Raw genomic sequence first — 12,790 nt, 5'->3', positions numbered from 1 at the left:
CTTTCGTCGACCCCGATGACTGCACCCCCCTCAAAACCATCACCAAATTCTACAACCACCCCGTCCACGTCGTCTTCCACGACACCAAGCTGGATGCCATGCTGGAGGAGTTCAAAAAGGGTGAGGGGGTCGGGGGGGTGCCGCTGCTTCCCCGGGGTGCTCCTTGCTTCCCCAAGGAGGCCAGCAGATGCCAGAAACAAAACTCTGGGGAGTTTTGCCCACCCCGGGGCTGCCTGGTGTCCTCACGGTGCGGGCGGTCGTGACCCAGAGGGGACCGGGTGCCTGGGGACACGCTGCTGGGGCCAGGCGGCGTGGCACCCAACTGGGGGCAGCTGCTCGGTGCTTGCAACTACCCGGGGCCGCACCGGGAAGGGAGACCCCCTGCTCTACCACCGGCAGAGCCCAGTGCCAGCCTCCAGAAACACTCTGGGAGCGTTTACTTGCTCCTTGGTTTTAATTATCGGCCCTGGAGGCCCTTGAATAGCTGCTGGAAAATTGCTCGGCTCCCTGGTTTGGGCTTGGCCCCTTCCTCTGGGCCCTTCCCCGCCGCTGGGGAGGGTGCTGGTCCCCAGCCCCACTCTGCTTCCCGCTGGCATCGGGGCACCTAAGAGCAAGAGCGGCCGGAGGGCTGGGAGGAGGAGCAGGATCCGGCCTTGCCAGAGGCTGAGCCCACCAGGAGCGGGAAAAGCTGCCTTAGCTCCAAGGCAGGATTTGACCTGCCCCAGGGTCCTCACTCAGGGCTTTGTCAGAGCAGGCAGGGGACCCTCTGGCCCTCCCCAGCTTCTGGCAGCTTCTGCCGGCGCGGGACCGGCTGCCTGCGGCTGGGCTGGGATGAAAAAGAGCCCGGCTGTGGAGCAGCTGTGCCGGGTGATGCGAGGCCAGCCCTCAGCCGTGCGTGACCCCGCTCTCTCCTCTGGCTCCCGTTACACTCGCCCGGCAGAAGCGGGTGCATCACGAGAACTGGGCTGTTCGTTGTGTCCTGCTGCCATCAGGGACATTTTCAGGGGGGTCATGCCCAGATTTAGGGGTTCTAATAATTTCTCCCACAGCAAAAGCTCGGCTGGAGCTTGGGCAAGGGCTTGGCAGCTGGTAGGTCCAAGCCTGGCTGATTTTTGAGGGTAGGTAGGAGACAGCAGCTCTGCTCCTGCCTCCCTCTGCAACCGTGCTTCCCTGGCACCCCAAAATATCGGGGCAGGAACAACGCCCCTCGGTTGTGGCTTGGTGGCAGTTGTGGTCGCGGCGATGACGACGGGATCTCATCATCTTGGAGCTGCCCTGATTAGCAAAAAAACCTTCTTGGCAAATGCTTTTCCTTCAGTTCATCTCACGCCGGTTCGAGAACCGCTGTAAGAGCGCACAGCCGTCCCGCTCCACCCTGTTCCCAAAAACCAGCAGAATAGAAGTGGAGTCCTATTGCTGCCGGATCTGGAGTTATCCCGGCTGCTGGCACCGGCTTTCCCTCCAACGAATCCTTATTAAAGGATTTAAAGCACGCTCATTCCGGTTACAAAGCCGCCCGTGTCCTGCATTGTTATTTTTTCATCGCTGCCTCTCTGGGTCAGGAGCTGGTAATTTCTGGGGCCACTGCCCGGATTGTTTTTGAGGTCGCTCTCTGAACCCCGTTCCTCATGGATGCAACACCATGGCGAGTCTCTGCCCTCATCCCACTCATCAAGACCTGGAAATGTGCCCAACAAGAGGATAAAGAAGGAAAAATCAACCAGCCACGCTTCTGATCGCCCTGATACAGTGGCACCGAGGTGTCGTAGGCGCTAGCCTGCGGGCGCTGGCTCCCACCGTGACACCCGGCTTCCAAATTTCTCCTCTCGGCACCTTGCCGAGCTCAGGGTGCTGCTCTCCCTCCTCATGGGGACCTGTTGAGGAAAGGGGGACCCGGCTGGTGTGCAGGGCCCCTCGCGCCTCGCCGGCGATGCTGCGACAGCCGGCCCCGTGCCCTTTGCTCTGGCGGTTTGGGCTCCCTGGAGGGTGTTTGCTTTGCCACCGGCCGCTCCCCGCCGCGCTCAGCCTTGGCTGCTTGTCCCGGGGAGAAACTGCTGCCTGACTTTCACCTTCTCCTCGCCTGGTGCGTGGTGCGGAGGAGCCACCGTGCCTCGCCGAGGGGGCTGGATCGGTTGGGTAAGGGCGTTCACAGCCCAAGCAACAATTTTAGGGTCTTTTCGCCCCTCCGTGCATCGCCTTTTGGGCAGCAGGGTTGCCTGAACCGCGTGGGCTTGGCTGAAGGAGGAAAAGGGGAGCTGCGCAGTGGCCATCCCTAAAATTAGCTTTTCCCTGAGCAACGAGGGGCCTGCGGCCACCAGTTCTGAAATGAAATAGCAGATCGTGTCGGGAAAGGGCGATTTGTGCCGGAGCCGGAGCAGAACGGCGAGCGGGGCGCCTTGCTGCCGGCCTGGGGGTGACCACGACGCTTGAGGAGGTGGAAGGGATTTTATTTCAGGCTGTGCTGAAGGCAGGGAGGGAACATCTCCTTCCTCCGTGCCTCAGTTTCCCCAGGCTAAGGATACCGGTCCTGTGGGTGCACTGGCCTGGCCTGGGCGCGCTGCGGTTTTCCATGCGGCCGCTCAGCTCCTCTCCCTGGAGCACAAGTGGATGTTCCTGGTCGGAGGAGTTTTTCCCGGCGGTTCTGTGTGATTTGGGGAAGGAGCAGGAAAAACGTCGGTTCACAGAGGCTCGGCACGAACCCAGCAGCTGGGGCAGGAACGACACCAGCTTCGCCACGAGCCGGTGGTTGGGATTTAGCTGGAATAAGGCAAACTGCCTCCTGCCCGCGGCAGAGCGATGGGAGATGCTCATTCAGGGCTGGAGAAATCTTCCTGCCGGCGAGGACCTGCCTGCTCCTGGCCAGGGCCAGCCGGGCAGCGGCTGCCTGCCCTTGGCTCCCTTCCCCGGGATGTTTTGGCTCCGGGATCGAGCGGCCACCGCAGCACCAAGTGTCCAGAGCGTTTCCTTCGGGATGGGACAGCCCTGGCTCAGCTTGGCAGAGCTGCCGAGGAAATTCGGAAGGGTCGGGGCTGCTGGCAGAAACTCGATTCGTGGTGGCGGCGGTGGCGTTGTCCCCGTGCTGGGGTGCCCTCAGCCCACGGGTGCTCATCCGGCACCGTGCTGCGCTCCGGTGACATGGCACGGGCTCCTCCAGGGACATATCCCACGTCCTGTGACCCCCAGGGTGGCACGAAGGTGCCTTGAGCCCTCACGGCCTTAATTACTGGCAATTAGTTCCCAGCCCAGGGGCTTGTTTAGATTTGAACTGGTTTATTGTTTCCTGCCCAGGAGGGAAGGGCTGGTCCCAGTGACACCCCGGGGTGCTGGGACCCGGCGGTGGGGCTGGGGGTGCCCTGGTGGTGGTCTCCCTTCCCACCCCCGCGTGTCTGTCCGCAGGGAAGTCCCACCTGGCCATCGTGCAGAAGGTGAACAACGAGGGCGAGGGGGATCCCTTCTACGAGGTGCTGGGGCTGGTGACGCTGGAGGACGTCATCGAGGAGATCATCAAGTCGGAGATCCTGGACGAGTCGGATACGTACAGTAGGTGTCGGGCTTGGTCCCTCTCCCCGCCTTGATGCGTGCAGGGGTCCCCCCTGCCCCCCCAACACCCTGCGCCCCCCCCCCCCCCCCGACACCCTGCCCCCCCAGCACCCTGCGCCCCACCCCGACACCCTGCTCCCCTGACACCCTGCTCCCCCAACACCCTGTCCCGTCCCGTCCCCCGGCACCCTGCCCCCCCCTGCCCCCCCAACACCCTGCGCCCCCCCCCCCCCACCCTGACACCCTGCTCCCCCAACACCCTGCCCCCCTGACGGACACCCTGCCCCTCGCCCCCCTGCTCCTGCCAACACCCTGCCCCCCAACACCCTGCCCCCCTGACACCCTGCCCCCTCGACACCCTGCCCCCCTGCTCCCCCTGACACCCTGCACCCCCCCACCCCCACCCTGACACCCTGCCCCCCCAACACCCTGTGCCCCCCCCCCCTACCCTGACACCCTGCTCCCCTGACGGACACCCTACCCCCCCGACACCCCGCTCCTCCTGCCCCCACCCCCCCGACACTCTGCCCCCCCCACCCCCCCGGCACCCTGCCTCACCCTGCCCCCCCAACACCCTGCGCCCCCCCCCCCCCCCCGACACCCTGCTCCCCCAACACCCTGCCCCCCTGACAGACACCCTGCCCCTCGCCCCCCTGCTCCTGCCAACACCCTGCCCCCCTGACACCCTGCCCCCCCCGACACCCTGCTCCCCCCCACCCCCCCGGCACCCTGCCCCCCCAACACCCTGCCCCCCTGACAGACACCCTGCCCCTCGCCCCCCTGCTCCTGCCAACACCCTGCCCCCCAACACCCTGCCCCCCCCGACACCCTGCCCCCCCCGACACCCTGCCCCCCTGCTCCCCCCGACACCTTGTTCCCCCTGCCCCCACCCCCCCGACACTCTGCCCCCACGACACCCTGCCCCTCCCCCCCGACAGCCCGGTCCCCCCGTGACACCCTGCTCCCCACAGCCGACAACCGCAGCAGGAAGCGGGTGGGCAACCAGAAGAACAAGCGGGACTTCTCGGCCTTCAAGGACCCCGTCAACGAGCTGAAGGTGAAGGTGTCCCCGCAGCTGCTGCTGGCCGCTCACCGCTTCCTCTCCACGGGTAAGCTGGGGGTTTTTGGGGGGGGGGCAAAGCCCCCCTGTGGCTCAGGGCACCCCTCAGCTCAGTCCGGCTGCGGAGCACCGGTGCTGACGGCTCCCCGGCGCTGAGCCGGTTGTGCTCGGTGGGCTGCTGTGTCCCATCCCCCTGCCAAGAAAGAATCGCTTCAGCCAGAAATTCTGGGGTGCTTGCGTCTTGTCCCACTCTCCTCCCCGCCATCCCCCCCCAAAATGAGAAGGGACGGGGCTCAGGGATGCCAGCCCTGTCTCTGATGCTCAGCAGGTCCCTGTCCCTCCAGGATGGTCCTGTTCCCCGCTTGGCACGTGTCCTCAAGGCTGGAGCTGGCCTTGCTGGGGACCTGGAGCTGGTGTTTGGGCTGGACCGGTGGGCTTCTGCCCCAGGGAGGTCCATCCTGAGGGACAGGGGGACGCACCTTCATCTGGAGGGATGAGCGAGGGACAGGGACTGCGGCTCTGAACCCCCTTCCCCTCTCGCTCTCAGAGGTGACGCTCTTCACCCCCAACTTCATCTCGGAGAAGATCCTTCTGCGGCTCCTGAAATATTCCGATGTCATCCAGGAGCTAAAGTTTGATGAGGAGAACAAGAAATCCCCCCGCCACTTCCTTTACTGCAAGAACAAGGCAGCCGACTACTTCATCCTCATCCTGCAGGTACCGGGCGTGGGGTGACGTCCCCAGCCACGCACGTGGGGGTCCCTTGGGTGAACCATCGCCCCGGGAGGGCTGCGATGGCGAGGGTCTCATCCAGCCCAGCGCTGCGGGATGTGGCTTAAGGATCCAATATCGTGTCTCATCACCTTGCAGGGCAAGGTGGAGGTGGAGGCCGGCAAGGAATGCATGAAGTTTGAAGCCGGAGCTTTCTCCTATTACGGGGTGATGGCCCTCAACCCCTCTCCTGTATCTGGTAAGCACCCCCTGAGCACCTGGGTGCCGGCGTGGGCACCGGTTTAGAGCTGCCGGTGGGATTAGGAGATGCTGGAGGCTCCCCAGCTCGCACCGGTGGCCCCAGAGCCATCCTGGGAGGGTAGGGGGGGGGGGGGGCTGTGTGGCTCCTGAGCCTGCCTGGCAGCCGGTGGAGGGGGGCCATGGCTGACAATCTGCCACCCCCATGTTGGGTTGCCCCCCGGCACTGCCAGGCTCAGCCAGACACCGTCACGGTTCAACTTGGCACCGGGGGGGTCACCAGTGCCCGGCCGCGGGCACGGAGAGGGGCAGAGGTCCCCACAGCCCCCTCCCACCTTTGCCCCCAGGCTTCTCTTGACCTGCATGTGTTGTGTTGTCCGTCTCTCTGCCCTAGCCCCCCCCCGGCCCAGCCCCGGCGCCCGGCCACAAAGCGAGGGGCGTTATTTGCCCGGTTGACAGGTAAACGGTGCGGCTGCATGGCGTGCCAAACCCCGCTGCCACCACGGTCACCCGCCGCGGTGGGTGTCCCCACCCCATTAATGCCACACCGGGTATTTTGTCACCCACTACTCGCCATCTCGTCCAGTTCCACGTGCCGGGGAGGCGGGGGGGGGGGGGGTGGGGGGGCTGTCCTGGTTCCCCCCCTTGGTGTCACCCAGCCCCGCTCGCGGTGGCGGCGGGGTCCCGCACACCCCGTAACCACCCTCCTTTCTCCCGGTTGCCTTTGCCATGCCAGCGGCGGAGGAGTGAGGGGACAGCGGTGGCTGGGCAGCCCGGGGTGGTGGCTGTCCCCCGCGGCGCCTGGCCGGTGACGAGGTGCCATGCTCGCTGCTGCTGCATGTGGTCCCTGTGTCACCCCGGCTTTCCGAGCACGTCACCGGGTCCTCCTTGTCCCCGTAACCCCACCTGGTCCCTCACCCCGCGCAGGGAGTCGGTGTCCCTGGGCTGGGACTGGCCCCTGGGTGGCACCTGGCCAGGCTCTGGGCTAGTAGCCGTGGTCGGTGGCCAGTCGGCAGGCGTCGGGCAGGGATCAAATCCAGCTCGGCCATGGTGACACAGGGCTGTGCTGGGGTGGCTGCACGTCCCGTCGCTCCGTCACCGCGAGGCTCCGCGGCCCCGGAGCCTGTGGGATGGGGCTCTCCACGTGCCGGAGCCAGGGCCGGCATCCCCGGGGGCTCAGCACCCCGCCGCCAGCAGGCAGAGCTGCCAGGCTTCACCCCAGCACCGCACAGCACCCTGCCGGGGGGTCGGGGGTCTGCGGCGCGGCTCACCCCATCCCTCCCGTCCCCACAGAGATCCGCTCCCCGTCCCACGTCAGCGGCCTGAACCGCTCGGCCTCCCTCAGCTACCACGAGCGCTCCGACTCCGTGTCCTCCCCCGTCAGCGGCAGCAACAACCAGCTCAACGCCGGCACCGGCGCCCAGTACGTGGCCGACTTCAGCGTCCGCGCCCTCACCGACCTCCAGTTCGTCAAGGTGAGGTACCGGCACCGGGATGGCGATGCCGGCAGTGGGATCCGGCAGTGGGATCCGGCAGTGGGATCCGGCACCTCTCCTCACCCCATCCCTGATTATTTTTCCCCCACCCCGGCACAGATCACACGGCAGGAATACCAGAACGGCTTGACGGCTTCCCGTATGGACAGTTGTCCCCAGTCCCCCGACAGCAACGCTCCCAAACCAGATCCGGGTTTACCGGAGAAACCGGAGCCCTCCGCCACCGCCGATGAGACCACCAGTCTCCTGAACGAGAGGAACTGCCTGAGCCGCCGGAGCAACCACAGTCCCCTGGAAAATTCCATCTGACCCCGGCACGCGCCGGGAAGGACCTGGCGTGCCCGGATTTGGGACTTATTTTTTTTTCCCCCCTCCTGGTAGGAAACGTTTTGGCATCTCCTCGGTGATGCCATGCCGGGTGCCGCGGTCACCGGAGAAGCCCGGTTGAGCTGGAGGGAAGCGGAGCCGGGATTTGTTGCTGCTGCTGCTGCTTTCCAAACTGGCTGATTTTTTAAATTAATTTCAACGGATGACGGTGGCGACGGCACAAGGCTCCGCCGGCCGCCCCGGCGCTCGTTCAGCTCAGGGAGCTTCAGGTCTCGTCTGCCGCGTCGTGGGGGGCTCCACCGCAGCCCCCCCGGGATGGGGAGCCTCTCCGGGGTGGGTGATGGTGGATGGGGGTACCCGGGCTGCGGCGTGACGGCGGCATCTCGTTCCTAATGGATAAACCAGGAGCGATGGAGCACCCCTTGGCCGTGCCCGTTCCCCTTTCCCGCTGGCACGGGGGCACCGGGGGATGCGCGGCGGTGGCTCCGGATGGCCGAGCCCCTCTGCCAGCCTGGGGGATCCCCCCGCCCCCCCCAGCCCCTCTGCCACCCACCAGCATCACGAGTGGGCTGAGGATGGTGAGGGGCAGCACCCCCACCCAGCCCCCTCCCGGTTTCGGTGCCTTCCCCCCGTGCCGGGGGGGTGTCTCAGGGTGTCCGTGCCGGGTGGGGTGGGGGGTGGGCTGCGGGATCCAGCTTTTTGGGGTGACACAAAGCTAGTGACCAAAGTTGTACAGGCAGGAGGGGGCCAGCGCCGTGCGTCGTCCCCCCACCCCCAGCATCGGGGGACCCCCCAGGGTCAAGGGGACTCCCCAGTGTCAGGGGGACCCCCAGCACCGGGGGAGCCCCAGCATCAGGGAACCCCCCCAGCATCGAGGGACCCCCAGTGTAAGGGGGACCCCCAGCACCAGGGGACCCCTGACCCCTTGGGGCAGGCCAGGGGACCCCCGGTGAGCACTGGCCGGACCCCCCAGCCCCGGTTGCCGGAGCTTCGTGCCCGGGCGGTGGCGGGGGGAGGGGAGAAACCCCCCCCCAACCCCCACCCCAAAAAAAAAGCACAAAGTTCCCTGGGTGAACTGTAAGTTATTGGGAGAAGGTTAATTATTTTTGTTAATCATGTCTTGACGATCAGGTCCTAGATCCTTCCGCGGGGAGATAGTAGAAATAATAATAATAATTAATAATAATAATAATAAACCAAGACAAAAAAGCCCGTTTTTTAATTAACTCTTCCTCTATGCAAACCCCTCCCCCACCCCCCACCCCCTCTGGAATTCGTATTTATTTTCCGCATCAGGTTTGATTTGTATATTTGGGGGAGGCTGGGCCCAGGGGGTGCGGGGGGGGCCGGGCCTCCCCCTCCCGGTTGTGGCCCCCTCACACCCGCCGCCCCCTCCCGGTTGTGGAAACCGACTGTGGAATTTTATTTGATAGGATTTTGGGGGGTGAGGGGTGCCATTTGGGTAATAAAAATATATATCTGTATGTCGGTGTCGTCCGTGCTTCTCTGGGGGGACTGCGGAGGGCACGTCCCGGTTACCCGGGGGGGAGAGTCCAGGGGGACGCCGCCGCTGGGGGACGCGGCCCCTTTAAATCCTTGCCCGGTGTTGTTTACAGCGGGGCGGCGAGGCACCGCCCCCGGATGGCATAGCGGGCTGTGATTGGCCGCACTGCGTGAGGGAGGGCGGCCGGCGATTGGCCGTCAGGAGGAAGAACGGCGGGGCGGGTCCCGCCTGCGCAGCGATTGGCTGCGGGGCGGAGGTGGCTGCGGGGAGGTGCGGCGACGAAGGGGCGAGGCGGCCGCTGATTGGCTCTTCGGGAGGAAGGTGGGCGGGCACGGCGCTGGGCGGGAGCAGCCGCGGGTCAGTCTCTACCGGGGGCGGCGCAGGAAGCAGGGCCGGGAGCTGCTGCGGCCGCTGGAGTAGCGCTTCCCGCTGGAGGCCGGCGCCGCGCTGGGCTCACCGTGGCCGCCATTGTGGGCCCGGGTGCCCGCCTACGGGGGCGAATGCCCCAGCCTGGTAGCGGTGCCCCTCGGGCGTCGGTGAGGCCTCGGGGACCGCATCCCCCTCACCTGCTTCTGGGGGCAACCCCGCCTCGTCGGCTCCGACCGCACCATGATCAACGCCGTCCTCGAGGAGTTCGGGAGGCGTGAGCGTTGCTGGGGCCACCCCCCCGCCACTGCCGGGGGATCCGGACGCACCGGCAGCCGGACCCTGCCAGGCCCGGGGGATCCGGACGCACCGGCAGCCGGACCCTGCCAGGCCCGGGGGATCCGGACGCACCGGCAGCCGGACCCTGCCAGGCCCGGGGGATCCGGACGCACCGGCAGCCGGACCCTGCCAGGCCCGGGGGATCCGGACGCACCGGCAGCCGGACCCTGCCAGGCCCAGGCTGCGGGGGCGGGGGGGGGGGAGTTTCTCCCTGGTGAGGAAGGCACCGCCGTGGGGAAGTTCGCCCTGCAGCTCCTGCTGACCTTCTTCCTGGCATGAGGTGAGTGCTGCCTTGGCCCTGCCTGCAGGTCGCTGGGCATGGCGGTGGGGTGTTGTTTGGTGGCACCTGGCTGCTCTTCCCACAGAGCTGGAGCTCTTCAGCCCAGCCCGTGTTGCCAGGAAGGCCCCGGTGAGCCATCCCGGTGGCATTCAGGAGCCGACGCTGAAGAACAATTCTCAATGCTCCGCTCCAGAGCACTGCCCATAGCACCACCACCATCTCCTCAACCGTTTCATCCTCATCCTGCAGGCATGGCACTGCTGGCACAGGGGTGGCACTGGTTGTGCAGGGGTCCAGGCTCACCCATGGTCAATCAGCCCCGTGGGTGTCCCCTCCACCCAGAGCCATGTGTCTGTGCAGCACTGGGTGCTCTCTCCACCCATCAGGGCACATATAGAGGTGGCTGCCAGCGCCACAGGGCCTCCTGGGCTGCTCAGGCTACAGGCAGTGCCCTCTTCTGCTTGCCCTCAGCTGCCTGCTCTCCACAGGGCCACGTGGAGATGAAGTTTGAAAATGGAGCCTTCTTCTACGACGGTGTCTGCGCTCTGGCACCGCTACCCGCAGGTGAGAACAGCCAGCAGCACTGGGCTTGCCCCTGGGCCAGCGCTGGACCCACTCTGCTGGTTTTGGGGATGCAAAGGGAGATGCTCTTTGGCAGGTTATGGCTCTCTGATGCCGTCTGTGGTGCACCCATCCCTGGCATCGGCGGCTGGGCTGCACTGACTGTGGGAGCTGCTCCTCCTACTGCCCCGACTACGGCGTGTGGGTGCACACCAACCTGCAGCTGGTGAAGGTAGGGGCAGGACCCATCCCCTGGGGTCCTGCTGGCAGCCTGCCCCTGCCTCACCCAGCCTTTTGGGAGCACCATGCCCTGTGCCGAGCTGCCTGCAGGTCTCCCACCATCCCCAGCACCACTGCCAGACCGTGGCTGTGCCCTGTGGCACTGACCCGCTCTCTGCCCAGGTGATGCGGCCGCGGTATCTTGGTGCCCTCGCAGCCTCCAGGACCCCGAGTCAAGCTATCACCCAACAGCGTCGACCCAAAAATTGTCACCAGCAGCAAGATGGCACTCCTGAGCCACCAGAACACCAGGGCAGGTAGGGAGCCTGCCGCGATAGCCATGCCCAACTGTGAACCATGCCCTGGGTATGGCTGGGGGGTCCTGGTGGGGCCACCTCCATCTCCGGTTCCTCTCAGCAGTGAGCGGCTGAGGCCGGCTGGTGGCATGGCATGGCAGAGCAGCTACTGGGGTGCCCGATGCAGGGTGCCCCCCCGGCACGGAGACTAACCGCTGCACCAGCGCAGGCACCGCCAGCTTGCGCCTGCTGCTTCCTCCACCACAGGTGACACCAAACCGTCCCGCGGGGAAGCAGAGAGCCAGGGCCGAAGCCCTTCTGCCACCTCGGCATGCCAGGGTGGGAGCCAGTGGCTGTAGCGTGAGCCCTGTAGCGTTTTCTTGTTCAACAAAATATTATTTTCCATGTTCTTAGTGGGGTTTTTTTGTGGAAATAAAAGGCAGTGGAAGGGTGCAGGGGCTGCGCCTCCCTCCGGGCAGCCAAACAACGGTGCTGTAGCCCCCCCCCTGCTGCCAGGCCCTGCCGAGGGGTGACCCACGGCGCAGCGGGCACAGAGAGGCAGAGACGGCGTTTGGTACCAGGGGCTTGGTTTATCCATCAGACGTGTCCCATGGCACAGTGGCTCCAGCTCTCCCGGCCCCACCGTGTCCCCCTCAGGTAGCCAGCAGGTCCTCCACCGCCGGGTGGGCCACGTCGTGGGGCCGCCGGCCCTTGGCATCGCGGATGCCGGCCAGCGCCGGGCTGTGCTGTAGCAGCAGGGCGCAGAGCTCCCGGTGTCCTTGTTCAGCCGCCTGCGGGCAACGCCTCTGTCACCACCGGCACCCCGGCACGCGGCTGGGGGGCACCCGGGCCCCGCCACCCACCTTGTGCAGGCTGGTGCGGCCGTCCTCGTCGGCGGCGGTGGCATCGGCGCCGTGGTTCAGCAGCAGCCGGGCGATGGCCAGGTGGCCGCAGTAGCTGGCGCGGTGCAGGGGGGTGGCACCGCCGGGCGTGCGGGCGTTGCAGCGGGCACCGTGCTGCAGCAGCAGCTGGCAGACCCCCAGGTGCCCGTTGCGGCTGGCGTAGTGCTGGGGGGCAGACGGGGGGGGTGGGCAGGGGGCGTCGGGCTGCGGCCCCCCCGTGTCCCCCAGTGCCCCACGTACCAGCGCCGTGTACCCCGCCAGGTCGGGCTGGCTGGGCTCCCCCCGCCGCTCCAGCAGCTCCCGCACCCGCCGCTCGTCCCCGTCCCGCGCCGCCGACCAGATCCCTGCGGGCAGGGGGGGCCGCGTCAGGCAGGGACGGACCCCCAGCCCCGCCTGGCCGCCTGCCCGGAGCGCCCCCAGCCCCGCCTGGACCCCTCTCTCTTCCCCGCCCGTACCCACACCCCTGCCCCGGTGCCCCCCGACCCCGCTCGAAGTCCATCTCGGGCAGGCTCTGGTGCACGCTGGGCACCGCCACCCGCGACGGGCAGCAGCCACCGGGCGGCGATCGGCGGCCCGCCGCCATCGCCCGGGCTGGGCCGGGCCGAGGGGAGCCGGGAAGGGCCGAAGGGCGCCGAGGGGAGCCGGGAAGGGCCGAAGAGAGCCGAGGGGAGCCGGGAAGGGCCGAAGGGCGCCGAGGGGAGCCGGGAAGGGCCGAGGGGAGCCGGGAAGAGCCGAAGAGAGCCGAGGGGAGCCGGGAAGAGCCGAAGAGAGCCGAGGGGAGCCGGGAAGGGCCGAGGGGCGCCGCTCCCCTGAGCGCTAGTGCGCATGTGGCTCCTCCCGCAGAGCCCCGACGCCACCGCCAGGGGGCGCCCTCCTGCCCCAGCGCTGGGCCCGCCTGGGGATCGGGCCCGCCTGGGGATCGGGGGTCGGC

General features: G+C 66.9%; 2 protein-coding genes and 1 long non-coding RNA gene across 5 annotated transcripts; 2 read left to right on the top strand and 1 right to left on the bottom strand.

Annotated features, from left to right (window-relative positions):
* On the top strand, window positions 1-8,876 carry LOC101915145 (metal transporter CNNM4; the record flags this gene model as incomplete). Its single annotated transcript, XM_027782198.2, is given in 7 exon segments — window positions 1-120; window positions 3,397-3,540; window positions 4,512-4,649; window positions 5,148-5,317; window positions 5,471-5,570; window positions 6,863-7,044; window positions 7,165-8,876. Coding segments are annotated over 7 exon segments (1,064 nt in total), but the record flags the coding sequence as incomplete, so codon positions are not given.
* Window positions 8,877-9,690: 814 nt separating this feature from the next.
* LOC106112302 (uncharacterized) lies at window positions 9,691-11,370 on the top strand. Of its 3 annotated transcripts, none has more exons than XR_001226516.3 (4): window positions 9,691-9,881; window positions 10,370-10,445; window positions 10,540-10,674; window positions 10,845-11,370. It is a non-coding gene; the product is annotated as an uncharacterized LOC106112302 (long non-coding RNA). The 3 variants fall into 3 exon arrangements; XR_003553128.2 differs by having other exon boundaries at window positions 10,522-10,674; XR_003553127.2 differs by having other exon boundaries at window positions 10,353-10,445.
* A 157-nt stretch (window positions 11,371-11,527) lies between these two features.
* On the bottom strand, window positions 11,528-12,567 carry ANKRD39 (ankyrin repeat domain 39). Its single transcript, XM_055820145.1, has 4 exons — window positions 12,343-12,567; window positions 12,100-12,203; window positions 11,821-12,024; window positions 11,528-11,748 (listed from the first exon to the last, which is right to left on the bottom strand). The coding sequence occupies exons 1-4, from the start codon at window positions 12,440-12,442 to the stop codon at window positions 11,611-11,613; spliced, it is 546 nt and encodes a 181-aa protein (XP_055676120.1). The 5' UTR covers window positions 12,443-12,567; the 3' UTR covers window positions 11,528-11,610.
* Window positions 12,568-12,790: the final 223 nt, after the last annotated feature.

This window comes from Falco peregrinus, chromosome 17, assembly GCF_023634155.1.
Source record: "Falco peregrinus isolate bFalPer1 chromosome 17, bFalPer1.pri, whole genome shotgun sequence".
In the NCBI taxonomy this organism is placed as follows: Eukaryota; Metazoa; Chordata; class Aves; order Falconiformes; family Falconidae; genus Falco; species Falco peregrinus.
The sequence above is the reverse complement of the archived record's forward strand: the minus strand, read 5'-3'. Positions and strand labels throughout refer to the sequence as shown.

Coding starts and splice junctions, on each gene's coding strand:
- ANKRD39 (XM_055820145.1), bottom strand. CDS start 12,442: ATGGCGGCGGGCCGCCGATCGCCGCCCGGTGGCTGCTGCCCGTCGCGG. Junction 12,025..12,099: donor TGGCGGGGTACACGGCGCTG/GTACGTGGGGCA, acceptor TCTGCCCCCCAG/CACTACGCCAGCCGCAACGG. Junction 11,749..11,820: donor GCCGCACCAGCCTGCACAAG/GTGGGTGGCGGG, acceptor CGTTGCCCGCAG/GCGGCTGAACAAGGACACCG.